General features: G+C 47.9%; 1 protein-coding gene across 1 annotated transcript; it reads right to left on the reverse strand.

Moving 5' to 3' along the window:
* Positions 1-774: 774 nt before the first annotated feature.
* Positions 775-10,614, reverse strand: CASP14 (caspase 14). Its single transcript, XM_050769774.1, has 7 exons — positions 10,355-10,614; positions 7,092-7,164; positions 5,449-5,598; positions 5,122-5,347; positions 3,816-3,932; positions 3,557-3,660; positions 775-3,104 (listed from the first exon to the last, which is right to left on the reverse strand). Exons 2-7 carry the CDS (start codon positions 7,116-7,118, stop codon positions 3,000-3,002), a joined length of 729 nt encoding a protein of 242 aa, XP_050625731.1. The 5' UTR covers positions 7,119-7,164; positions 10,355-10,614; the 3' UTR covers positions 775-2,999.
* Between the last annotated feature and the right edge of the window lie 16,062 nt (positions 10,615-26,676).

Here is a 26,676-nt window from a genome sequence, read left to right on the forward strand (position 1 = left end):
TGTCAGCTACCTGAGTGCTCAGAGGAAAAAGACTTTGAGGTTACACTTGATTTCATTAGGAAAAATAGACGTGATTGATTAGTCATGTCTGCCATGGGCACCAGGCTAGAGAGAAGTGGCACACTTGCTAAATGTCTTTGATGCTGTAACTCGTCCACCTCCAATGTCCCTTATAGTTCTGAAAAGCGACATTTCTGTGTCCGCATACTTCCTTGGAAACATTCTGGAGATGGAACAATTATGTAAAAGATAGTCATTCAGCATGAAAATGTGACCGGTAACTTTACAAATTCCCAACACATCTGTTTTTATGAAAGAGACAGGAACTTGGTGTGGTGGGTCACATCTGTAATCTCAGCACTTTGGGAGGCCAAGGCAACAGAATTGCTTGAGACCAGAAGCGTGAGACCAGCCTCAGCAACATAGTGAGACCCCATCTCTACAAAAAAATAAGAAAATTAGCCAGATGTGGTGGTGCGCACCTATAGTCCCAGCTAGATGAGAGGCTGAGGTGGGAAGATTGCTTGAGCCCAGGAGGTAGAGGGTGCAGTGCGCTATGATGGCGCCACTGTACTCCAGCCTGGGTGGCAGAGCAAGATCTCGTCTCTCAAAGAAAAAAAAGGAAAGTAGACACAGGATGAAGCTCCTGATTCTCCATTCGTGTTAGACACACCTGGGAGGAAGCCGGCCGCTGGGAAAAAAGAAAGTAAATCCATAACCCCTTTCCGTATCAGCCTCACGGTTTCAGCACAGAACAAAGATTTCAACACTTTCTTTCAAAGTTTGACAACTGTTTATTGAACACTCATTATGCAGATCAAGGGCTTGTTCCTTGCCCTCCAGAAGTGGTCATTTCCAGCATATAATCCTGGGTGAGAGGGCAGGACCAATCAGAAAAAAGAGAGGAAATGGCTTTCTGAAAAAAGTAGGGGTGGGAGGTAGTGGAAGAGGGGTAAAGAGAGAGAGAGGGCCCTCCAGTTTGTGGGAAATGGTGATAGCAAAGGCTTAGAGGCAAGGGTGAGTAAGAGGACATTAGCCTTGTTGAAAGAGTGACGTCATGGTGGAAGAGATGGGAGATGAGTTTAGCTAAGTGCTGGTAGATGGCAAAATTGGAAGGGTGTGAGAGATCCTGATGTGTGGTTTGACTTTGGTCTTTATTTGATTGATTGATTTATTTTGGAGACCGGATCTCACTCTCTCACCCAGAGCTGGGATGCAGCGGCATGATCATAGCTCCTTGCAGCCTCAAACTCCTGGACTCAAGTGATCCTCTCACCTCAGCCTCCTGAGTAGCTGGGACTACAGGCATGTGGCACCATACCCAGCTAATTATTATTATTACTTTTGGTAGAGATGGGGTCTTGCTGTATTGCCCAGGCTGGTCTCTTAAATCCTGGCCTCAAGTGATCCTCCCACTTTAGACTCTCAAAGTTGGGATTACAGGTGTGAGACACTGAGTCCAGTACCCTGGTCTTTAAATCATAGGGTATGTTGTGTCTTCTTGAGTGTTCCAGGGAGATGACTGTTATAGATGGTATGAAGGACACATGAAAAGTGACATGGAAAAGCAGAGAGGCAAGGGAGGAAGTTGGTTGCAAAGATGCAGATACGAGAAGATGAGGACTTGAGCCTGCACAGTAACACGTCAGGGAAGAGAAGACCAGCATGAAAGTTGTTTGAAAATCAAGCCGGACTGGTCATGGTGTCTGGTGGCATATGAAGGATGCAGAAAGAGAGGGGTCATAGATTAACTGCAGAAATCGAACCTGGGATCTGAGGTTGAGGATACCAGGGAACGCTTGGAGGAGTAACCAGGAAGAAAGGGTTCATCCTTAGCCCTGAGTTTTCAGTGATGCTGGATGTACCCATAGTTTATTTGAGCAGGAAAGGTCAAAGCTGGGGATGGGGAGATACAGGCTGTAGAGTTGGAGGACAGTGAAGCCGATCTGACTTCCAGCCTGGTGCTGCAAGGTTACCTGGAGGTAACCTTGGCTGGTGGTTATTGAGAATTCCTAGAAACTTCCAGAAAGCTCCTACCTTGGAGGTAGGGAAAATTTTTATTAGGCATCTTCACTAATTAGAAAAGTTTTCAGATGGATCAAGACTTAGCAGGTTGTGGAAAGGAGGCTGGGCTGGAAGTCAAACCTTGTCCTTGCCTCTGTCTTACTGTATTGCATTTGACAAATTATTTAGCCTCTCTGGTTAGGAGAGGTTAAATATAATGCTGTCTGCAAAATAGCAAGCTGACAACAGGGAATTTGCCATAGCTCCAACACGCTCTCATTCAGAGTAGTTGAATGCAAGAATAGTTGAATGGGTGGATTTCATTGGAGAGAGGGCAGAATCCAGGGTTTCAGGGGGAGGGGTGTTAGGAGGAAGAGATCCAGAAAGGCGGAGACAACTTCGTTATCTAGAGAGGCCATGAGCTAGGAAGAGAGTGGAGTTAGGACACCAACTTGCTAGCCAAGGAGGAATGGTTTTGGAGAGAAAGAATGGTTCTTGCCTTACTAATTCTCCAGGGTAAAGGAGGGAACTGGAAGTTGGGAATGCACTGGCCTCAGGAGGAGGTTTTATCTCCAAGTGAGATGCAGGAGCCAGCAGAGGTTGGACTGGGGTAGGAGGGATTGAGTGGGCATTGGTTTGTCCGTGGAAAATCTTCAGCGCTATCCAGTTTCTGCTTTGGGAGGAAGAAAGAAGACCACAGGAACAGAAAGTGAGATAAGTGAATGCACTCTTAGGTCTCTTAGGTTGCATTAATAAAGATAGAAAGTCCAGCCTGAGGGAGGTGATGTTAATGTTACCACTATGCCTTGTGCTAAGTTCTGGCTGGCTTGCTCTAAGAAGGACAGGGGGACCTGCATGAGGGGTGTGATGAAAAAGAAACTGGGTGCCATTTAGCCTTAGGAAGAGAAGATCTTAGGGAGTGGTAAGAGCTGCCTCTAAATTTCGGTGAGACAGAAAGAGTGCTGGAAGGAAAGCTCCTCCCTGTCTTTCTACATCTACTGCAGATACAGCCGTTTCCGGAGGGTGCTTTGGATTTCAGGGTTCGTTTTCTTTGCTTGTCCTTCCTGAACCATCTCTGCTTCTGCCATCCGCCGGGTCACCTGCAGCAACAGGTATGGTGAGCTTGGAGGAGTCAGTGTCATGGACTTATGGGGGGAGGGTTAGGGAACGGGGCAGGTGGGTATTCTTCATAAGAGACCTTTATGGTCTGCTCCTATACCATAGTTTGTATGGAATCCTTGGCTGGGCTTTTTTTTTTTTTTCTTCTAATTTGCAATAAAAACATACAAACATTAGAAGAGAACAGTTTTCCCAAACATTGTTTATATCCAAGGGGCGTTTGTTTATAGACATTTATCTCACATACTGTGGGTTTTAAGAGTCCCTGCATTTGGGAAAGTTGTTGGAAAGTGGGCATCTTAGTTTCTGTATTGAGATCTGGGTTGGATTTGGGGCTGAGGGAAATGGAGAGGGGTTAGGAGGAGGCTCAGCCTCCTCTGCCTGCACCCTACTTGGCCTGGGTGGTGGTCCCAGCTACCTTGTGTCAACTCACCTCTGTCAGGAGCTCCAAGATATGTCCTTTGCCCTTCGTGAACACATCCACCAGGGTCTGGATAAAGCACGAGCCTTTCTGATCATGTCGGTAGGCGATGTATCCTGGGAATTCCGGAGGGGTGAGTTCGGGGGAGCTTCAGAGGGTAGGTAGAGGAGATCCTGGAAGGGGGTGGGTCCTGGAGGAGAGGTTCAGGGGTCGGGAGTGGCAGGTGACGGGGAATAGCAGAGGGAGCCCGGGGCCAGCTGGGCGCTCATACCCTCCACCGTGGAGTAGACGTGCAGGGCATCTGTGTACGTTGGGATGGTTTGGGGGCTGTCTTTGGTGACCATCACAATCTCATCTCCACCTACTGTTTCACCAGGATCCTTTTGTTCTGAAACAAGAAGAGGAGGAGGCAAAGTCAGAGAGAAAGGTAAGGAAAGGGGCCGGGCAGGGTGGCTCACACCTGTACTCCCAGCATTTTGGGAGGCTGAGGCAGGAGGATCACTTGAACCTGGGAGTTTGAGGCTGCAGTGAGCCATGATTGCACCACTACACTCTAGCCTGGGTGACAGAGTGACATGTTGCCTCTTAAAAAGGAAGGTAAGGGCCGGGTACGGTGGCTCACGCCTGTAATCCCAGCACTTTGGGAGGCTCCTGAGGTCAAGAGTTTGAGACCAGCCTGACTAACATGGCGAAATCCCATCTCTACTAAAAATACAAAATTTAGCCGGGCATGGTGGCATGTGCCTGTAATCCCAGCTACTTGGGAGGCTGAGGCAGAAGAATTGCTTGAATCCAGGAGGTGGAGGTTGCAGTGAGCCAAGATCGTGCCATTGCACTCCAGCCTGGGCAACAGAGCAAGACTCTTGTCCAAAAAAAAAAAAAAAAAAAAAAAAAAAGATGGTCTGGTGGTATGCCATGTGCAGTGGGGCTTTTTAATTTAATTTAACTTTTTAGAGACAGGGGCTTGCTTTGTTGCCCAGATTGGAGTGCAATAGTGTAATCATAGCTCACTGTAGCCTCTAACTCCTGGGCTCAAGTGATCCTCCTACCTCAGCCTCCTGAGTAGCTAGGATCACAGACCCATGCCACCATGCCCTTGGCTAATTTTAAAAAGTTTTTGTAGAGCTGGATTCTTGCTACATTGCCCAGAAGCCAGTCTTGATCTTCTGGCCTCAAAAAATCTTGCCGTCTGGGCCTCCCAAAGTACTGGAATTACAGGCATGAGCCATGGTGCCTGGCTTCAGCTGGGGCTTTGGATCTGGGACTGGCTTGGATAAAAACACAGACTTGGTTGGGCATGGTGGGAGGCTGAGGCAGGAGGATTGCTTGAGCTCAGGAGTTTGAGACCAGCCTGGGCAACATAATGAGACCCTGTCTACAAAAATTAGCCTGACATAATGGCAGGAGCCTGTAGTCCCAGCTATTCAGGAGGCTGAGGCAGGAGGATGGCTGGAGCCTGGGAGATGGAGATTGCAGTGAGTTGAGATTGCACCACTGCACTCCAGCCTGGGTGCTGTCTTAGAAAACAAAACAGAAACAACAAACCAGAGACTCTGTGCTCTTGGATCTGTCCCCACCTCCTCGACAGGCCTGTATGATGTACACCTTGGGCTTGGCTCGCAGGGCCTGGCAGTTCTTGTTGTTCAGGGCCTCGAAGAGATTGTCCAGCTTGACCATCTCCCCATCTTCTCCCTTGAGGAAGCCTTCCCTCCCGTGAGCCATGAGTACCACGAAGGCACAACTGATGGGATCTTCCCGGGAATCGATGGCCTGCTGGAATTTTTCCAGCTCTTCCTGGAATTGCTGGAGTGAGAGGAAGAACCAGACTCAGCTGGGTCCTCATAGCCCACACATCCGACCTAGTACCTCTCCCCCAACCAGGCCTGGAGTAGGCACCCCAATACCTGGGCAGTGGGGTCTCTTTTCATGGTGCTTTCGAATCTCAGCTGCCGAAACATGTATTCCAGAGCATCCAGGTCTTCTTCGAAACCTTCCCGGGCTTTGGTGACACACAGTGTTAGGGCCAGGCGGGCACCTGACATATCATATTTCTCCTGGGCCAAGAGATGACAAAAATCAGCATGGGGAGGTTCGAGGAGAAGCAGATGTAGTCAAAAGACGCATGCAGGCTGGGTGTGGTGGCTTATGCCTGTGATCCCAGCACTTTGGGAGGCTGAGGTGGGAGGATTGCTTGAGCCCAGGAGTTCAAGACCAGCCTGGGCAACATAGTGAGACTCTGTCTCTACAAAAAAATGAAAAAATTAGCTGGGTGTGCTGCTGTGCGCCTGTGGTCCCAGCTGTCTTGGAGGCTGAAGTGGGATGATTGCTGGAGCCTGGAAGGTTGAGGCTGCAGTGAGCCATGATCTTGCCACTGCATTCTAGCCTGGGCAACAAGTGAGACCCTGTCTCAAAAACGAACAAACAAAACAAGAGAGGCTTGGACTTAGGGTTGCCAGGTATAATACAAAATGCTCAGGTGCATTTAAATTTCAAATAAAAACCAAGTACCTTTTTAGTATAAGTATGTCCCAAATATTGCATGGGATATACTTATACTACACAATTATTTGTTGTTGATGTGAAATTCAAATTGAATTGGGTATCCTTTATTTTTAGTTCCCAAATACAGCAACCCAACCTGGGGTCCAGCTCTGTTCTAGCTTGATACAAACTTGGGGGAAGTCAACTGCCCCCATCTGAGCCTCAGTTTCCAAATACAGACGATGAGTGTGTGTGTGATTTTGAAGATCCCTCCCAGTTGTCATATTTTGTGGCTTTGCAAGTCTCCTCATCCTCCCCAAGAGTGTTCTGAGCATTCCTCTATTACTTCCTCACTTGCAGAGGTCTCAGAGTTTCGGAAGCCAATACTGAGATCCCATCTGAGGAAGAAGAATATTGGGGGTCAACATTTCTTTTCAGAACAGAAGCAGGGTACTGAGGACCACAGTGATAAGAACTTCATCTTTTAAAACATCAACATAAGCACTTTGGGAGGCCAAGGTGGGCGGATCATGAGGTCAGGAGATCAAGACCATCCTGGCTAACACTGTGAAACCACGTCTCTACTAAAAACACAAAAAGTTAGCTGGGCATGGTGGTGGGCGCCTGTAGTCCCAGCTACTCGGGAGGCTGAGGCAGGAGAATGGTGTGAACCCGGGAGGCAGAGCTTGCAATGAGCCAAGATGTGCCAGTGCACTCCAGCCTGGGCGACACAGCGAGACTCCGTCACAAAAAAAAAAAAAAAAAAAAAAAAAAAAAAAAATCAACATAAAATTGTATATTGCAGGACTTCTCAGAACCTTTAATGTGTTGAGAAGAACTTGATCTTTGGCAACAGATGTAGCTGTGTTTGACTGCCCCCAGCCCCCAACCCAACTTGGGTTCCATCTCTGAGTCCTTTTTTGCTGTTTGATTAACTACAAAGTACCTCCTACCTCTGAGTTCAAGTCAGAATTTTTCCACTCCCTCCACTCTTTCCAAAACATTAAGATCCTCACCTTCCTTCTCCTCGTATGATCACCCTCCCCTCAACCTGCATCCAGCCTACCTCCTCCGAAGACCGCAGATTGCTCATTTCTCCTTTGGTTGTGAGCCCCAGCTCTCAGCACCGTTGTCTGATCCTGGAGGTCAAGACAAGATAGGTTAAAGGTTTCTAAAGGGAGGTCGAAGGGCTCAGGGGACAAACTCTTATGCATCTGGATTTTTGAGACCAAATAGCACTCCAGTGTTGGAGATATCGTCTATGGACAGATCTGGGCAATAGATGATAATCCATGAAGTAGTAATATATCGCCCCTAGAACGACAATTTCATGGTGTCTTTCATTTCTGGATGTCTTCTTCAGGACTGCTGGGCCTACCCCACAATCCCACCCCCCGAACCCACCAGAAAACTTCCTATGTCTCCCTTGGGTCATTCACCAGCTTGTGATGGACCGAACTTCCCCCTGAAATCACTGGAATGAGGAGCAGGGCAAGTGGCCCTTGTGTTTCCCTCTTCTACCCAGGAGATGACGGGCTGGGGAAACCATCTCAAGGAGATGCCTTGGAGGAGCATTTAAAAGGAGAATGTCATCAAAGTGGGGAATGCAACTTTGATATTATCTCACTGGGTCTCCAATATGAAGGGGTCAGTCCACCTCCCTCGCTCTTCCTTGAGTCTGAATGTCTTTCCCCGTTCTCTATTCTCATCTCCGAGTCCTGTTCTGTTCTCTGGCTGCACAGACAGACTTTTGTCATACTCTTGGCATTTCCCCATCTCTTTGCCTTTTCCTACACTTTCTCCTCAGTAGGGAATGCTTTTTTTGTCTTTTCTTTCTTTCTTTTTTTTTTTTTTTTTTGAGACAGAGTCTCGCTCTGCCACTGGGGCTGGAGTGCAGTGGCCGGATCTCAGCTCACTGCAAGCTCTGCCTCTCGGGTTTACGCCATTCTCCTGCCTCAGCCTCCCGAGTAGCTGGGACTACAGGCGCCCGCCACCTCGCCCGGCTAGTTTTTTGTATTTTTAGTAGAGACGGGGTTTCACTGTGTTAGCCAGGATGGTCTCGATCTCCTGACCTCGTGATCCGCCCGTCTCAGCCTCCCAAAGTGCTGGGATTACAGGCTTGAGCCACTGCTCCCGGCCTCTTTTTTTTTTTTTGAGACAGAGTCTCTGTCACCCAGGCTGGAGTGTAGTGGCATGGTCTCGCCTCACTGCAATCTCTGCCTCCAGGGTTCAAGCAATTCTCCTACCTCAGCCTCCTGAGTAGCTGGGACTACAGGCACGCACCACCACGCCTGGCTAATTTTTTTTTTTTTTTTGAGACAGAGTCTTGCTCTGCCGCCCAGGCTGGAGTGCAGTGGTGCCATCTCAGCTCACTGCAAGCTCCACCTCCCAGGTTCACGCCATTCTCCTGCCTCAGCCTCCCGAGTCACTGGGACTACAGGCGCCTGTCACCACGCCCGGCTATTTTTTTTTTTTTTGTATTTTTAGTAGAGACGGGGTTTCACCATGTTATGCCTGGCTAATTTTTTGTGTTTTTAGTAGAGATGGGGTTTCACTGTGTTAGCCAGCATGATCTTGATATCCTGACCTCGTGATCTGCCCACTTCAGCCTCCCAAAGTGCTGGGATTACAGGCGTGAGCCACCGCACCCGGCCGGGAATGCTTTTTTTTTTTTCCTATCAAGATCCTTCTTTGACAATTTGGGTGGCATAATATCTGCTATGCCTTCCCCCATCACCCATCCACTCATCTATCTTTTTATCCATCTGTCTATCCAGTCACCCATCAATTCATTCATCTATCCATCTACCATCTGTCCATTAATTCATCCTCTATCCATCCATTCACCCACTCACCCAGCCATCTATTCAACCATCTGTCCATCTACTTACCTATTAATCAGTCATCCCATCCACCCATCCTTCCATCCGCACATCTATCTAGTCATCCATCAATCCAATGTTACATCCATCAATTTATTCATCAACCCATCCACCAGTTTATCTTTCCACTTACCTATCTATCCACTCATCCATCCATCCATCCACCCACTCACACATCTATTCATCCATCTGTCCATCTACCCGTCTATTAATCAGTTATCCCATCTACCCATTCATTCTTCCATCAACCCATATATCTACCCATCCATCTATCCATCTATCTGTCCATCCACTTACCCATCCAACCACCCACTCATTCATCCATCCATCCATCCATCCATCCATCCATCCATCCATCCATCCATAATCTCTCTCTGTCTTCAGTCCCTCCATCTATTCTGTCTTCCACCCATCCCATCCATTCACTTATCCATCCACCCACCCACTCATTCATTCATCCATCCATCCATTTATCCATTATCTCTCTTTCTTCCATCCCTCCATCTATTCTATCTTCCACCCATCCCTCCATCTAGCCCTCCCTTTATCCATTCCTTCATCCATAATCTCTTATCTTCCATCTATCCATCCACCTGTTTACTTACGCATCCACCCACCCACCCACTCATCCATCCATCCATCCATCCATCCACCCACCCACCCACCTACCCAGCAAATATTTTCTGGGTATCTATTATGTGTTATGCACTTAGAATCCATTAAGTAAGACAGACATGCTCCCCGACCTTCTGTCCTTCTAGTCTGTGACAGAAATGAGTATTAAATATCTCTCTCTGTCACACACACAGAGCAAGTGCTGTGACGAAAGAGGAACCAAAGATTGTGAGGGAGGAAGTGGAAGAAGCATAGCCCTGGAGCCAGACAAATCAGAACCAAATCCTGCCTCAGTCCCTTCCCAGCTGTGTGCCCTTCGGCATCTCACTCTCCTCTCTGAGACTCGATTTTCCCATCCGCAAAGGACCTGGGGAGAGCTCCAGGTGCGTAACAGCAGTGGCAACCCAGGTAAATTTTATGATCCCTCTTGACCTCCTGGAACTTTCCTCTTCCTTCTCTGTACTCTCCCAGCTCTGCTTGTTCCTACTTGAATTACAGCAGTGTTTTTGGTTCTTACTCTCATGGCTGAACTGGCAGCTCAGCTTTCAGGACTGAAAGCCCGACTTCATTGATCTGTCTCCATCACGGCTAAACAGTGCGGCAGGGAGCACAGAGGTGGTATTGGAGATAATTTGCTGAGTAAACAAAGAAGAAAGAGATGAACAGATGAAAGAAAGAGTGGATGAATGGAAATTTCTTCCGTTCTGCCAAAACTGGCCAGAGTGTTAATTCATGAAGGGAGAGGGAGCGTATGTGTGTATGTGTATGTATGTGTGTGTGTGAGAGAGAGAGAGAGCGAGAGAGAGAGGCTAATATCCACCAAATCACTTACCGACTCTAGAGGCAGCTGTTCCTCAAGGCGAAGTTCAAGCTCGCTACTCTGCTAGTTGCCAGTACAGAGCTGGGCACCGAGGAGGAGTCAGGCCCACGTGCTAATCTTGGAGAAGGGGCTGACAGTGTGGAATCTCCCGGGGTTTCTCCTGAGAGGCCTGGTCTATGAATTGGGTGGCACAATCATCTGGCCCTTTATTGCCAGTGAGTTTTCTATCACCCAAGAAACCTCAGGACACACCCTTGGCACAGCTGTGGTGTGGAAATGGAGCCACCGCCAATGGGATGAGTGATCACAAGGCTGAGTGGACTCCCTCTGGCAAAGGTGGCCTAGGCAGAGCGTCTAAATTATCCAGAGGTCTGTGCCAGCCCAACCGCAACCTCTCCCAACCCCCATCTCATAGCCAGCTCATCTGGTTATTATCATCATCACTGTGCCTAGTTTATTCATTTCACCTTCCACTGTGTAGATAACACCGTCTTCACTTACTTATTATCTCATGGAGTCTTCAAGAGTCTGGAGAGATCAGTATTGTTGTTCCTATTTTGCACATGGGGAAACTGAGGCTCATAGAGGTGAAATGACTGCTCAAAGATCAGTAATTGGCACAGTTGGCATTCAAACCTATAAGGGGTGAGGTGTGGTGGCTCACGTCTGTAGTCCCAGCTCTTTGGGAGGCCAAGGCAGGAGGATCACTTGAGGTGAGGGATTTGAGACCAGCCGGGGCGTAGTGAGACCCTATCACTAAAAAAATAAAAAAATAAAAAGACGGCATGCACCTATAGTCCTAGCTACTCAGGAGGCTGAGGTAGGAGGCTAGCTTGATCCTAGGAGTTTGAGGCTGCAGCGAGCTAAGATTGTGCCTCTGCACTCCAGCCTCAGTGACAGAGCGAGACTCTATCTTAAATATAAAAACAAACAAGCCCTAAAAGGTTCTTGCCCAGTTGCCTTAACTGATGCATCACGTTGATTCCTCTTTTCCCCCTCCTCTATTGTTTTTCAGTCATTTTATTTAATTTTATTTTACTTATGTTAACAGTGAAACCAAAGGCGAACCTGATTAAGCCCTCCAAACTTAATCTACCTTGCTTTTAATTGCTTGCGTGCTTTTAATTGCTTACTTTTAATTGCTTACTTGTAGTTGATCCTAAAAGCACAAGTCACGTAGTCAAATAATGCATAACTAAACTCCCACTAGCTTCCTTACAGATAACATCTCTGACCGTGGGTCACTATAGTAATGGGTGCTTAAAAAGTTATTTTTCGGGAACTAGGTAGGAGGTAGCTCTTGTTTAGTTTAAGCCAGTGGAGATCACTGACCCTTCGTCTGGACCTGTGTGAGTAGCAGACATCAGAGGGCTGTAAACTCCACCCTCAGATCATGCTAAATGCTATTTTCTGCACAAATGTCCTATCTAAAGCCATGTAGCTCAACCATGCTTGCTCAGAAATCCTGATTACCTCGCCTTCCCTACCTGCCAGTCACGTTTCTCCGTACTTTAGACCACCCTGTTTTCTATTCCGTAAGTACCCTCAAACCCTATTTTTGGGGAGGAGAATTTGAGACCTGTTTTCCCACCTCCTCGATTAATTGCCTCATGATGAACTCTTTCTCTTCTGCACAATCCGTCATTACAGTGATTGGCTTGCTGCACAGAGGCAGAACAAACTTAGTTCGATAGCAACAGCTTAAATGAGATATAATTTACATATTTACATATTATAATTTACATATTAAGATATAATTTACATATCATACAACTCACCCACCTAAAGTGTCCAATCCAGTGGGGTTTTAGTATATTCACAGTGATGCAGCCATTGCCACAGTTCATTTTGGAACATTTTGTTTTTTCTTTTTTTGGAGACAAGATCTTGATCTGTCACCCAGGCTGGAGTGCAGTGGAGCAATCACAGCTCACTGCAGCTTAAAACTCCTGGCCTCATGCGATCCTCCTGCCTCAGCCTCCTGGGCAGCTGGGACTACAGGTGTGCGCCACCATGCCTGGTTAGTTTTTTCCTTAAGATTTTTTGTAGAGACAAAGTCTTGCTATGTTGCCCAGGCTGGTCTCGAACTTCTGGCCTCAAGGGATCCTCCCCACTTGGCCTCCCAAAGTGTGGGATTATAGGCGTGAGCCACCACACCTGGCTCATTTTAGAACATGTTTATCACCCAGTACCCTTTAGCTATCACTCCCAATCTCTCCATACATCCTAGCCTTAGGCAACCACTAGCTGACTTTCTGTCTCTGTAGGTTTCCCTGTTCTGGATATTTCACAGAAATAGAATCATACGCTATGTGATTTTTGTGTCCGGCTTCTTTCATTCAGCATGATATTTTCAAGAACAGTATTGGGGGGATGTTGGTTTGTTGTCTCATGTTTCATTTTGTTTTGGTTTTTAGAGAGCCAAGTGTTAGATATCTTTCAGCAAACCATTGCAGACACTCCCATTCCAAGTCCTTCCCTTAAGATCCAACCTTCTTTTTTTATTTATTTTTTTTATTTTGATACTGAGTCTCGCTCTGTCGCCCAAGCTGGAGTGCGGTGGCTGGATCTCAGCTCACTGCAAGGTCCGCCTCCCGGGTTTATGCCATTCTCCTGCCTCATCCTCCAAAGTAGCTGGGACTACAGGCACCCGCCACCTCGCCTGGCTAATTTTTTGTATTTTTAGTAGAGACGGGGTTTCACCTAGTTAGCCAGGATCTCGATCTCCTGACCTCGTGATCCACCCGCCTTGGCCTCCCAAAGTGCTGGGATTACAGGCTTGAGCCACCACGCCCGGCCAAGATCCAACCTTCTTAGCTGACCAGACCCTATAAAGCAATGAGATTTCAAGGAGGAAGAAGATAGCATCCACATTGTAGCACATATTAGTACTCCATTCCTTTTCCTGGCTGAATAATAGTCCATTGTACAGATATACCTCATTTCGTTTATTTATTCATCCGTGGAGGGACATCTGTGTTGTTTTAGGCTTTTGGCTCTTTGAAGGATGCTGTTATACATATTTACGCACAAGTTTTGTGTGGATTTTTTTTCTTTTTTGGGATAGTGTCTCACTAAGTTGCCCACGCTGGAGTGCAATGACATGATCTCCACTCACTGCAACCTTTGCTTCCCAGACTCAGGCAATTCTCCAGCCTCAGCCTCCCCAGTAGCTGGGACTACAGGCGTGCACCACCATGCCTGGCTAATTTTTTGTGTGTTTTTTGTAGAAACGGGATTTTGCCATGTTGCCCAGGCTGGTCTTAAACTCCTGAGCTCAAAACGATCCACCTGCCTGGGCCTCCCAAAGTGCTGGGATTACAGGCATGAGCCACCATGCTTAGCCTGATGCGGGTTTTAATTCCATTCCTAGTAGTGCAATTTTCAAGCAATACAGTTTTTTTTTTTTTTTTTTTTTTAGCAAAACTGGCCCATTCTCATCCCTCCAATTCTTCCCTTTGCTTCCAGGTAACCCAGGCACAAGCCTGAGCAATTTCCCTTCAGTTCCTATTTCTGCATTGACTTAGACATATTCGCAGTGTTAGTTACATAGGTGGGTTCATTCTACAAAATTGTCCTGTTACTTGCCTGGTTCACCGAATTATAGGTCTGGGTCATCTTTCCATGTTAGCACATATGGAACAAACTCAATTTTTTGTGTTCTTTAAACAACTATTGAGAATAACCTATGTGAAGAAAAGTGCATGACTCTTTTTTTTTTTTTTTTGAAATGGAGTCTCACTCTGTCACCCAGGCTAGAGTGCAGTGGCACGATCTTGGTTCACTGCAACCTCCACCTCCCTGTTTCAAGCGATTCTCCTGCTTCAGCCTCCTGAGTAGCTGGGATTACAGGCACGCACCACCGCACCTGGCTAATTTTTGTATTTTTAGTAGAGACGGGGTTTCACCATGTTGGTCAGGCTGGTCTCAAACTCCTGACCTCGTGATCCGTCCCCCTCGGCCTTCCAAAGTGCTGGGATTACAGGCATGAGCCACCGCGCCCATCCTAGTGCACAACTCTTAAATGTGCAGCTTGATAATTTGTTTCAAAGTGAACATACCCATGTGACTGACAATTCAATGGAGTCATTCAATCAATTCTGCAATGGCTTAAAAGGTACACACTTTTCACTAAAAGAGAAACAAAACCCAGGGAAACACCAAATCAAACTGGACATAACATCCTACTCTTACCCCATGACAAAATTTTAGCTAAAGCATGCTTTTGCTGTCTTCTTCCTCCTTGAAATCTCATTGTTTCACAGGGTCTGGTCAGTTAAGAAGGTTGGATTTTAGGAGAATCAATCGGGACTCGAAGTGTTTGCAATGATGTGTTGGAAGATGCCTGACACTTGACTCTGTAAAAACAAGACAAAATGAAGCCAAAAAACCACAACAAACCAACATCCCCCAACACTATGCAACCATAAAAAGAATGGAATCCTGTCATTTGTGGTAACATGGATGGAACTGGAGGACATTATGTTAGGTGAAATAAGCTATCAACAGAAAGTTAAACAGCACATGTTCTCATTCATATGTGGAAGCCAAAAAAGTAAAGAGTTGATTTTGTAAAAGCAAAAAGTGGAACAGAGGATGTTAAAGGCTGGGAAAGGTAGGGGGAAGAGAGGATAGGGAGAAATTTGTTAAAGGATATAAAATCACAGCTAGTGCTATTCACAACAGGAAAAACATGGAATCAACCTAGGTGCCCATCAACAGTGGATTGGATAAAGAAACGTGTTACGTGTATACACCATGGAATACTATGCAGCCATAGAAAATAAAATCATGGCCAGGTGCATGGCTCACGCCTGTAATCCCAGAAATTTGGGAGACCAAGGTGGGTGGATCTCCTGAGGTCAGGAGTTTGACAACAGCCTGGCCAACATGGTGAAACCCCAGCTCTACTGAAAATACAACAATTAGCCAGGCGTGGCGGTGCATGCCTGTAATTCCAGCTACTGGGGAGACTGAGGCAGGAGAATTGCTTGAACCCGGGAGGTGGAGGTTACAGTGAGGTGAGACTGGCTCAGCCTGGGTGACAGAGAAACACTCTGCCTCAAAAAAAAAAAAAAAAAAAAGAAAAGGAAAGAAAACAACAAAATCATGTCTTTTGCAGCAACATGGATGCAGCTGGAGGCCATTATCCTAAGCAAATTAATGCAGGAACAGAAAAGCAAACACCACATGTTTTCTCTTATAAGTGAGAGTGAAACATTGACTACTCGTGGACATAAAGATGCAAACAATAGACACTGGTGACTACTAGAGGGAGGGGGCAGGAAAGGGGGTGAGGGTTGAAAAACTACCTACTGTGTCCTGTGCTCGCTACTTGAGTGGTGGGATCATTCATACAGCAAACCTCAGCATCATGTAGTACAGCCACTGATATGGTCTGGTTCTGTGTCCCTACTCAAATCTCATCTTGAATTGTAATCCGAATTGTAATCCCCAGGTATTGGGGGAGGGACCTCGTGGGAGATGATTGGATCATGGGGGCAGTTGTCCCATGCTGTTCTCGTTACAGTGAGTGAGTTGTTATGAAATCTGATGTTTCTTTTTTTTGAGATGGAGTCTCACTGTGTCTCCCAGGCTGGAGTGCAGTGGCACAATCTCGGCTCACTGCAAGCTCCGCTTCCCAGGTTCACACCATTCTCCTGCTTCAGCTTCCCGAGTAGTTGGGACCACAGGCTCCCGCCACCACACCCGGCTAATTGTTTGTATTTTTTAGTAGAGATGGGGTTTCACCGTGTTAGCCAGGATGGTCTTGATCTCCTGACCTCGTGATCAGCCCACCTCGGCCTCCCAAAGTGCTGGGATTACAGACGTGAGTCACTGTGCCTGGCCGAAATCTGATGGTTTGATAAGGGGCTTTTCCCACTTTGCTCTGCACTTCTCTCTCCTGCTACCATGTAAGACGTGCTTCTTCCCCACCTGCCATGATTGTAAGTTTCCTGAGGCCTCCCCAGCCATGCAGAACTGTGAGTCAATTAAACCTCTTTCCTTTGTAAGTTACCCAATCTTGGGTATTTCTTTATAGAGTGTAAAAATGAACTAATAAACTCATTTAACAAATATGCACATGTACCACCGAATTTAAAATAAAAATTGAAAAAAAAAGATAAAGGTAACTTCAAAATGGTAGAAACATTTTATGGCATTTTTACTTGCCTTTGTCCCCCGCCCTACCTCCCTGCCAAAAAATACAGCTAGGTAGAAAGAATAAGTTCTAGTGTCCTATAGCACTGTAGGGTAACTACAGTAAACAATAATATATTACACAGTTTCAAACAGCTAGAAGGAGGATATTGCATGCTCCCAACACAAAGAAATGATAAGTGTTTGAGATGATGGACATGTCAATTACCCTGATCTGATTACTGTATGTCATATGCCTCAAAACATCACTATGTACTCCATGAATGTGTACAATTATTATGTGTCAATTAAAACAAAGAGGATGGCAGGGCGTGGTGGCACACATCTGTAATCCCAGCACTTTGGAAGGCCAAGGCGGGCGGATCATTGGAGGTCAGGAGACCGACACCAGCCTGACCAACATGGTGAAACCCCATCTCTACTAAAAATACAAAAATGTGCCAGGTGTGGGGGTGGGCATCTGTAATCCCAGCTAATCGGGAAGCTGAGGCAGGAGAATTGCTTGAACCTGGGAGGCAGAGGTTGCAGTGAGCTGAGATTGCACCACTGCACTCCAGCCTGGACGACGAAAGCAAAATTCCGTTCAAAAAAAAAAAAAAAAAGCAAAACAAAAAAACCTCCCAAACAATAAAAAGCAAAAAATGTCCTCGTTTGTAATGTTTGCCAATTTCCACGGTGTATATACTCTTGCTGTAGCTGATTTCAAGTTACAAACATGGCATCACTGAACGCAGAGTTGGGAAGAACTAGCCTTGGATTAGCCCAGGATTGAAAGGGCATTTCTGAGGCAGCCCCCGCCCCTATGTGGAGGCAGGTGGGTTTAGACTGCCCAGTTCTTGGGTTGAAGGCTGTGCTTGAGTGTTTCGTTTGGAACCAGGCTCACAGTGAGAGCCCAAGAAGGAAGAACTGGGTGGGTGAGTGTACTGGGATGTCCAGTTGTCTCCTGAAATGGAGGTTGGCAGAGATGGTTCCTTATGAATTTCTCCTCAGTCCAGTGATGATGAAATGTCAGGAAATCCTGGCTCCTCTGATGAGACACATATTTACACAGTATCAGTATGTGAGAGAATGCGTCACCATGGGCTGGAGTACCTGTGAGTTAACTAAGTAATTAAATTTATTAATTATATTCATCAGAGTTATCTGGTCCAAGAAGGGCAACCTGGTGTAAGGACTCCGTGGAGGAATGCATGCCTCCATGCATACATTGACTCCCAAAGTGGTTACAGGGTTACGAGTTGGCTTCACGGAGGAGGTATATGTCGCCTGAGACTTGAGGAATGAGTAGGTGCTTTTCTGGTGGGCATATGGGAGAGGTGGCCAATGCAGAGGGGTCCCAACATGGGGAAATAGCAGAGGTGAATGAGTGAGCTTGGTGGGTGCAAGACACCATGTCTGCCTCAGTGTGGCCAGAGAATAAAGTGTAAGAGACAGTGGTGGTGAGAGTTAGTCCAAGTGGTGAGAGGTGAGTTCAGGTGATGGGAGATGAGTGTAGGTGGTGAGAAGTGAGTCCAGGTGGTGAGAGGTGAGTCCAGGTGAAAGGTGAGTCCAGATGGTGAGCTATGAGTCCAGGTGGTGAGAGATGAGTCCAGGTGGTGAGAGATGAGTTTAGGTGGTGAGAGATGAGTCCAGGTGGTGAGAGATGAGTCCAGGTGGTGAGAGATGAGTTTAGGTGGTGAGAGATGAGTCCAGGTGGTGAGAGATGAGTCTAGGTGGTGAGAGATGAGTTTAGGTGGTGAGAGATGAGTCCAGGTGGTGAGAGATGAGTCCAGGTGGTGAGAGATGAGTCTAGGTGGTGAGAGAAGAGTCTAGGTGGTGAGAGATGAGTCTAGGTGGTGAGAGATGAGTCCAGGTGGTGAGAGATGAGTCCAGGTGGTGAGAGATGAGTCCAGATGGTGAGAGATGAGTCCAGGTGGTGAGAGATGAGTCCAGGTGGTGAGAGATGAGTCCAGATGGTGAGAGGTGAGTCCAGATGGTGAGAGATGAGTCCAGGTGGTGAGAGATGAGTCCAGGTGGTGAGCTATGAGTCCAGGTGGTGAGAGATGAGTCCAGGTGGTGAGAGATGAGTCCAGGTGGTGAGAGATGAGTCCAGATGGTGAGCTATGAGTCCAGGTGGTGAGAGATGAGTCCAGGTGGTGAGAGATGAGTCCAGGTGGTGAGAGATGAGTCCAGATGGTGAGAGATGAGTCCAGGTGGTGAGAGATGAGTCTAGGTGGTGAGAGATGAGTCCAGGTGGTGAGAGATGAGTCCAGGTGGTGAGAGATGAGTCCAGGTGGTGAGAGGTGAGTCCAGGTGGTGAGAGGTGAGTCCAGGTGGTGAGAGAAGAGTTTAGGTGGTGAGAGAAGAGTTTAGGTGGTGAGAGGTGAGTCCAGGTGGTGAGAGGTGAGTCCAGTTGGTGAGAGGTGAGTCCAGGTGGATGAGTCCAGGTAGTGAGAGATGAATCCAGGTGGTGAGAGATGAGTCCAGTGGAGAGGTGAGTCCAGTTGGTGAGAGGTGAATCTAGTTGGTGAGATGTGAGTCCAGGCGGTGAGAGGTGAGTCCAGGTGGTGAGTCCAGGCGGTGAGAGGTGAGTCCAGGTGGTGAGTCCAGGCGGTGAGAGGTGAGTCCAGGTGGTGAGTCCAGGTGGTGAGAGGTGAGTCCAGGTGGTGAGTCCAGGTGGTGAGAGATGAGTTCAGATGGTGAGAGGTGAGTCCAGGTGGTGAGAGATGAGTTCAGATGGTGAGAGGTGAGTCTAGTTGAGATGTGAGTCCAGGTGGTGAGAGATGAGTTCAGATGGTGAGAGGTGAGTCCAGGTGGTGAGAGGTGAGTCCAGGTGGTGAGAGATGAGTTTAGGTGGTGAGAGATGAGTCCAGGTGGTGAGAGATGAGTCCAGGTGGTGAGAGATGAGTTTAGGTGGTGAGAGATGAGTCCAGGTGGTGAGAGATGAGTCTAGGTGGTGAGAGATGAGTCCAGGTGGTGAGAGATGAGTCCAGGTGGTGAGAGATGAGTTTAGGTTGTGAGAGATGAGTCCAGGTGGTGAGAGATGAGTCTAGGTGGTGAGAGATGAGTCTAGGTGGTGAGAGATGAGTCCAGGTGGTGAGAGATGAGTCTAGGTGGTGAGAGATGAGTCTAGGTGGTGAGAGAAGAGTTTAGGTGGTGAGAGATGAGTCCAGGTGGTGAGAGATGAGTCCAGGTGGTGAGAGATGAGTCTAGGTGGTGAGAGATGAGTCTAGGTGGTGAGAGAAGAGTCTAGGTGGTGAGAGATGAGTCTAGGTGGTGAGAGATGAGTCCAGGTGGTGAGAGATGAGTCCAGGTGGTGAGAGATGAGTCCAGATGGTGAGAGATGAGTCCAGGTGGTGAGAGATGAGTCCAGATGGTGAGAGATGAGTCCAGATGGTGAGAGGTGAGTCCAGGTGGTGAGAGATGAGTCCAGGTGGTGAGAGATGAGTCCAGATGGTGAGCTATGAGTCCAGGTGGTGAGAGATGAGTCCAGGTGGTGAGAGATGAGTCTAGGTGGTGAGAGATGAGTTTAGGTGGTGAGAGGTGAGTCCAGGTGGTGAGAGGTGAGTCCAGGTGGTGAGAGGTGAGTCCAGGTGGTGAGAGGTGAGTCCAGGTGGTGAGAGAAGAGTTTAGGTGGTGAGAGAAGAGTTTAGGTGGTGAGAGAAGAGTTTAGGTGGTGAGAGGTGAGTCCAGGTGGTGAGAGGTGAGTCCAGTTGGTGAGAGGTGAGTCCGGGTGGATGAGTCCAGGTAGTGAGAGATGAATCCAGGTGGTGAGAGATGAGTCCAGTGGAGAGGTGAGTCCAGTTGGTGAGAGGTGAATCTAGTTGGTGAGATGTGAGTCCAGGCGGTGAGAGGTGAGTCCAGGTGGTGAGTCCAGGCGGTGAGAGGTGAGTCCAGGTGGTGAGTCCAGGCGGTGAGAGGTGAGTCCAGGTGGTGAGTCCAGGTGGTGAGAGGTGAGTCCAGGTGGTGAGAGGTGAGTCCAGGTGGTGAGTCCAGGTGGTGAGAGATGAGTTCAGATGGTGAGAGGTGAGTCCAGGTGGTGAGAGATGAGTTCAGATGGTGAGAGGTGAGTCTAGTTGAGATGTGAGTCCAGGTGGTGAGAGATGAGTTTAGGTGGTAAGAGGTGAGTCCAGGCAGTGAGAGGTGAGTCCAGGTGGTGAGAGATGAGTCCAGGTGGGTGAGTCCAGGTGGTGAGAGATGAGTTCAGATGGTGAGAGGTGAGTCCAGGTGGTGAGAGGTGAGTCCAGGTGGTGAGAGATGAGTTCAGATGGTGAGAGGTGAGTCTAGTTGAGATGTGAGTCCAGGTGGTGAGAGATGAGTTCAGATGGTGAGAGGTGAGTCCAGGGGGTGAGAGGTGAGTCCAGATGGTGAGAGATGAGTCCAGGTGGTGAGAGATGAGTCCAGATGGTGAGCTATGAGTCCAGGTGGTGAGAGATGAGTCCAGATGGTGAGAGATGAGTCCAGGTGGTGAGAGATGAGTCCAGATGGTGAGAGATGAGTCCAGATGGTGAGCTATGAGTCCAGGTGGTGAGAGATGAGTCCAGATGGTGAGAGATGAGTCCAGGTGGTGAGAGATGAGTCCAGATGGTGAGAGATGAGTCCAGATGGTGAGAGATGAGTCCAGGTGGTGAGCTATGAGTCCAGGTGGGGAGAGATGAGTCCAGGTGGTGAGAGATGAGTCTAGGTGGTGAGAGATGAGTTTAGGTGGTGAGAGATGAGTTTAGGTGGTGAGAGGTGAGTCCAGGTGGTGAGAGGTGAGTCCAGGTGGTGAGAGGTGAGTCCAGGTGGTGAGAGAAGAGTTTAGGTGGTGAGAGAAGAGTTTAGGTGGTGAGAGAAGAGTTTAGGTGGTGAGAGGTGAGTCCAGGTGGTGAGAGGTGAGTCCAGGTGGTGAGAGGTGAGTCCAGTTGGTGAGAGGTGAGTCCGGGTGGATGAGTCCAGGTAGTGAGAGATGAATCCAGGTGGTGAGAGATGAGTCCAGTGGAGAGGTGAGTCCAGTTGGTGAGAGGTGAATCTAGTTGGTGAGATGTGAGTCCAGGCGGTGAGAGGTGAGTCCAGGTGGTGAGTCCAGGCGGTGAGAGGTGAGTCCAGGTGGTGAGTCCAGGTGGTGAGAGGTGAGTCCAGGTGGTGAGAGGTGAGTCCAGGTGGTGAGTCCAGGTGGTGAGAGATGAGTTCAGATGGTGAGAGGTGAGTCCAGGTGGTGAGAGATGAGTTCAGATGGTGAGAGGTGAGTCTAGTTGAGATGTGAGTCCAGGTGGTGAGAGATGAGTTCAGATGGTGAGAGGTGAGTCCAGGTGGTGAGAGATGAGTTTAGGTGGTAAGAGGTGAGTCCAGGCGGTGAGAGGTGAGTCCAGGTGGTGAGAGATGAGTCCAGGTGGGTGAGTCCAGGTGGTGAGAGATGAGTTCAGATGGTGAGAGGTGAGTCCAGGTGGTGAGAGGTGAGTCCAGGTGGTGAGAGATGAGTTCAGATGGTGAGAGGTGAGTCTAGTTGAGATGTGAGTCCAGGTGGTGAGAGATGAGTTCAGATGGTGAGAGGTGAGTCCAGGTGGTGAGAGATGAGTCCAGATGGTGAGAGATGAGTCCAGATGGTGAGAGATGAGTCCAGGTGGTGAGCTATGAGTCCAGGTGGGGAGAGATGAGTCCAGGTGGTGAGAGATGAGTCTAGGTGGTGAGAGATGAGTTTAGGTGGTGAGAGATGAGTTTAGGTGGTGAGAGGTGAGTCCAGGTGGTGAGAGATGAGTCCAGGTGGTGAGAGGTGAGTCCAGGTGGTGAGAGAAGAGTTTAGGTGGTGAGAGAAGAGTTTAGGTGGTGAGAGAAGAGTTTAGGTGGTGAGAGGTGAGTCCAGGTGGTGAGAGGTGAGTCCAGGTGGTGAGAGGTGAGTCCAGTTGGTGAGAGGTGAGTCCGGGTGGATGAGTCCAGGTAGTGAGAGATGAATCCAGGTGGTGAGAGATGAGTCCAGTGGAGAGGTGAGTCCAGTTGGTGAGAGGTGAATCTAGTTGGTGAGATGTGAGTCCAGGCGGTGAGAGGTGAGTCCAGGTGGTGAGTCCAGGCGGTGAGAGGTGAGTCCAGGTGGTGAGTCCAGGTGGTGAGAGGTGAGTCCAGGTGGTGAGAGGTGAGTCCAGGTGGTGAGTCCAGGTGGTGAGAGATGAGTTCAGATGGTGAGAGGTGAGTCCAGGTGGTGAGAGATGAGTTCAGATGGTGAGAGGTGAGTCTAGTTGAGATGTGAGTCCAGGTGGTGAGAGATGAGTTCAGATGGTGAGAGGTGAGTCCAGGTGGTGAGAGATGAGTTTAGGTGGTAAGAGGTGAGTCCAGGCGGTGAGAGGTGAGTCCAGGTGGTGAGAGATGAGTCCAGGTGGGTGAGTCCAGGTGGTGGTGAGAGATGAGTTCAGATGGTGAGAGGTGAGTCCAGGTGGTGAGAGGTGAGTCCAGGTGGTGAGAGATGAGTTCAGATGGTGAGAGGTGAGTCTAGTTGAGATGTGAGTCCAGGTGGTGAGAGATGAGTTCAGATGGTGAGAGGTGAGTCCAGGTGGTGAGAGATGAGTCCAGATGGTGAGAGATGAGTCCAGGTGGTGAGAGATGAGTCCAGGTGGTGAGAGATGAGTCCAGGTGGTGAGAGATGAGTCCAGGTGGTGAGAGATGAGTCCAGGTGGTGAGAGGTGAGTCCAGGTGGTGAGAGAAGAGTTTAGGTGGTGAGAGAAGAGTTTAGGTGGTGAGAGAAGAGTTTAGGTGGTGAGAGGTGAGTCCAGGTGGTGAGAGGTGAGTCCACGTGGATGAGTCCAGGTAGTGAGAGATGAATCCAGGTGGTGAGAGATGAGTCCAGTGGAGAGGTGAGTCCAGTTGGTGAGAGGTGAATCTAGTTGGTGAGATGTGAGTCCAGGCGGTGAGAGGTGAGTCCAGGTGGTGAGTCCAGGCGGTGAGAGGTGAGTCCAGGTGGTGAGTCCAGGCGGTGAGAGGTGAGTCCAGGTGGTGAGTCCAGGTGGTGAGAGGTGAGTCCAGGTGGTGAGAGGTGAGTCCAGGTGGTGAGTCCAGGTGGTGAGAGATGAGTTCAGATGGTGAGAGGTGAGTCTAGTTGAGATGTGAGTCCAGGTGGTGAGAGATGAGTTCAGATGGTGAGAGGTGAGTCCAGGTGGTGAGAGATGAGTTCAGATGGTGAGAGGTGAGTCTAGTTGAGATGTGAGTCCAGGTGGTGAGAGATGAGTTCAGATGGTGAGAGGTGAGTCCAGGTGGTGAGAGATGAGTTTAGGTGGTAAGAGGTGAGTCCAGGCGGTGAGAGATGAGTCCAGGTGGTGAGAGATGAGTCCAGGTGGGTGAGTCCAGGTGGTGAGAGATGAGTTCAGATGGTGAGAGGTGAGTCCAGGTGGTGAGAGGTGAGTCCAGGTGGTGAGAGATGAGTTCAGATGGTGAGAGGTGAGTCTAGTTGAGATGTGAGTCCAGGTGGTGAGAGATGAGTTCAGATGGTGAGAGGTGAGTCCAGGTGGTGAGAGGTGAGTCCAGATGGTGAGAGATGAGTCCAGGTGGTGAGAGATGAGTCCAGATGGTGAGAGATGAGTCCAGGTGGTGAGAGATGAGTCCAGATGGTGAGAGATGAGTCCAGATGGTGAGAGATGAGTCCAGATGGTGAGTTATGAGTCCAGGTGGTGAGAGATGAGTCCAGGTGGTGAGAGATGAGTTCAGATGGTGAGAGGTGAGTCTAGTTGAGATGTGAGTCCAGGTGGTGAGAGATGAGTTCAGATGGTGAGAGGTGAGTCCAGGTGGGTGAGTCCAGGTGGTGAGAGATGAGTCCAGATGGTGAGAGGTGAGTCCAGGTGGTGAGAGATGAGTCCAGATGGTGAGAGGTGAGTCCAGGTGGTGAGAGATGAGTTCAGATGGTGAGAGGTGTGTCTAGTTGAGATGTGAGTCCAGGTGGTGAGAGGTGAGTCCAGGTGGTGAGATGTGAGTTCTGGTGGTGAGAGAGGGAGCCCAGCTGATGAGAAGTGAGTCCAGGTAGATGAGTCCAGGCAGTGAGACCTGGATTCTAGTGGTGAGAGGTGGAAGTCCTAGGCAAAGTGAATAAGTTGGTCCCTGATCCAAATAGACAATGGGGAGCCACTGAGGAATTCAGAGCTGGAGAGTGACACAAGGACTCTTGTTAAAAGATTAATCAGATCTCAAGTAAAACAAAGTTTCTGCAGGAAGCTACTGCTAAACGCTTCATGGACCAGGTGGTTCCCAATTCTCTTGGCTGCCTGCACTTCTCCTGGGCAGTCATGTTGCTCTTATAAAGCTCTTTTGATATTTTCTTTCTCCCAAAGACAGTCAGCCAGTGAGTGTGAGCCATGCATGTTGTGTTTACGCAGCACCCAGCATGACCCATGGAAAATGTTCGGTCAATGTGCATTGGGAGTAAAGGCCTGAAGTTGTCAGAACTGGTGCTTCTGCTCCTTCGCTCTACAGATATAAACTGGAAATAATACCACGTCCTTCCTTAAGAATGCAGTATGAGCCAGGAGTGGTGTAGCCCCAGCTACTTGGGAGGCTGAGGTGGGAGGATTGCTTGAAGCCAGGAGTTTGAGGCTGCAATGAGCTGTGATTGCACCACTGCACTCCAGCCTGGGCAACAGAACAAGATCCTGTTTCTCAAAAAAAAAAAAAAAAAAAAAAAAAAAAAAGAATGTGAAATTTTGTATGCTTTGATCAGATCAATATCTCCCTATACCTGACCCAGCCCCTGGCAACCACCATTCTACCTCTCGGCTTTTATGAGTCGGATTTTTTTAGATCTCATATATAAGTGAGATGATGCAGTATTTGTTTTTCTGTATCTGGATTATTTCACTTACCATAATGTTCTCAAATTTCATCCAGGTGGCAAATGACAGAATTTCCTCCTTTTAAAGGCTGAATAGTATTTGATCTGTAATCCCAGCTATTCCAGTGTGGGTGACAGGCTGGATTTTTTTCTTGTTTTTGTATTTTTATATTTTTAGTAGAGATGGGGTTATTTTTGCGGCTAATTTTTGTATTTTTAGTAGAGACGGGGTTTCACCATGTTTGCCAGACTGGTCATAAACTCCTGACCTCAGGCGATCCGCCTGCTTCAGTCTTATTTTTTAATTTTTTACAAGAGGCAGGGGTCTTGCTATGTTGTTTTTTTTTTTTTTTTTTTTGAGACGGAGTCTTGCTCTGTCACCCAGGCTGGAGTGCGGTGGCCGGATCTCTGCTCACTGCAAGCTCCGCCTCCCGGGTTTACGCCATTCTCCTGCCTCAGCCTCCCGAGTAGCTGGGACTACAGGCGCTCGCCAACTCGCCCGGCTAGTTTTTTGTATTTTTTAGTAGAGACGGGGTTTCACCGTGTTAGCCAGGATGGTCTCGATCTCCTGACCTCATGATCCGCCCGTCTCGGCCTCCCAAAGTGCTGGGATTACAGGCTTGAGCCACCGCGCCCGGCCTGTTGTTATTATTTTTAATTGACACATAATAATTGTATATATTTATGGAGTACAGTGATATTTTGATGCATATAAACAATGTACAGTGATCAAATCAGGGTGATTAGAGTATCCATCATCTCAAACATGTATCATTTCTTTGTGTTGAGGACATTCAAAATCTTCTCCTTTAGCCATTTGAAAATATACAATAAATTATTGTTAACTGTAATCACCCCACAGTGCTTTAGAGCAGTAGAACTTATATGTTTTTGAGACCTAAGATTTGTGCAGCATGGTGACTATAGTTAATAATATTGTATATTTCAAAATTGCTAAAAGAGTAGATTTTCTTTTTTCTTTTTTTTTGAGACAGAGTTTGTCTTGTCACCCAGGCTGGAGTGCAATGGCGCGATCTTGGCTCACTACAACCTCCACCTCTTGGGTTCAAGTGATTCCCCTGCCTCAGTTTCCTAAGTAGCTGGGATTACCTGTGCCCGCCACCACGCCTGACTATATTTTTTCAATTTTTAAACATTAAATTTTTTTGGTGATATCCAGACTTCTAAAAAGAGTGGATTCTAAATATTCTTATTAGAGAAAAAATAAGCAGGAGATGTGATATGTTTATTAGCTTGATTTATTCATTCCATAATATAGACATATGTGAAAACACCACATTGTACCTCATAAATATATACAATTATTATTTGTCAATTAAAATGAAATAAAATACTAGTATTCATTAAAATAAAAGTACTGTTATTCATTCAAAAAAGCAGCAATGGG

This window comes from Macaca thibetana, chromosome 19 (assembly GCF_024542745.1).
Source record: "Macaca thibetana thibetana isolate TM-01 chromosome 19, ASM2454274v1, whole genome shotgun sequence".
NCBI lineage: Eukaryota > Metazoa > Chordata > Mammalia > Primates > Cercopithecidae > Macaca > Macaca thibetana.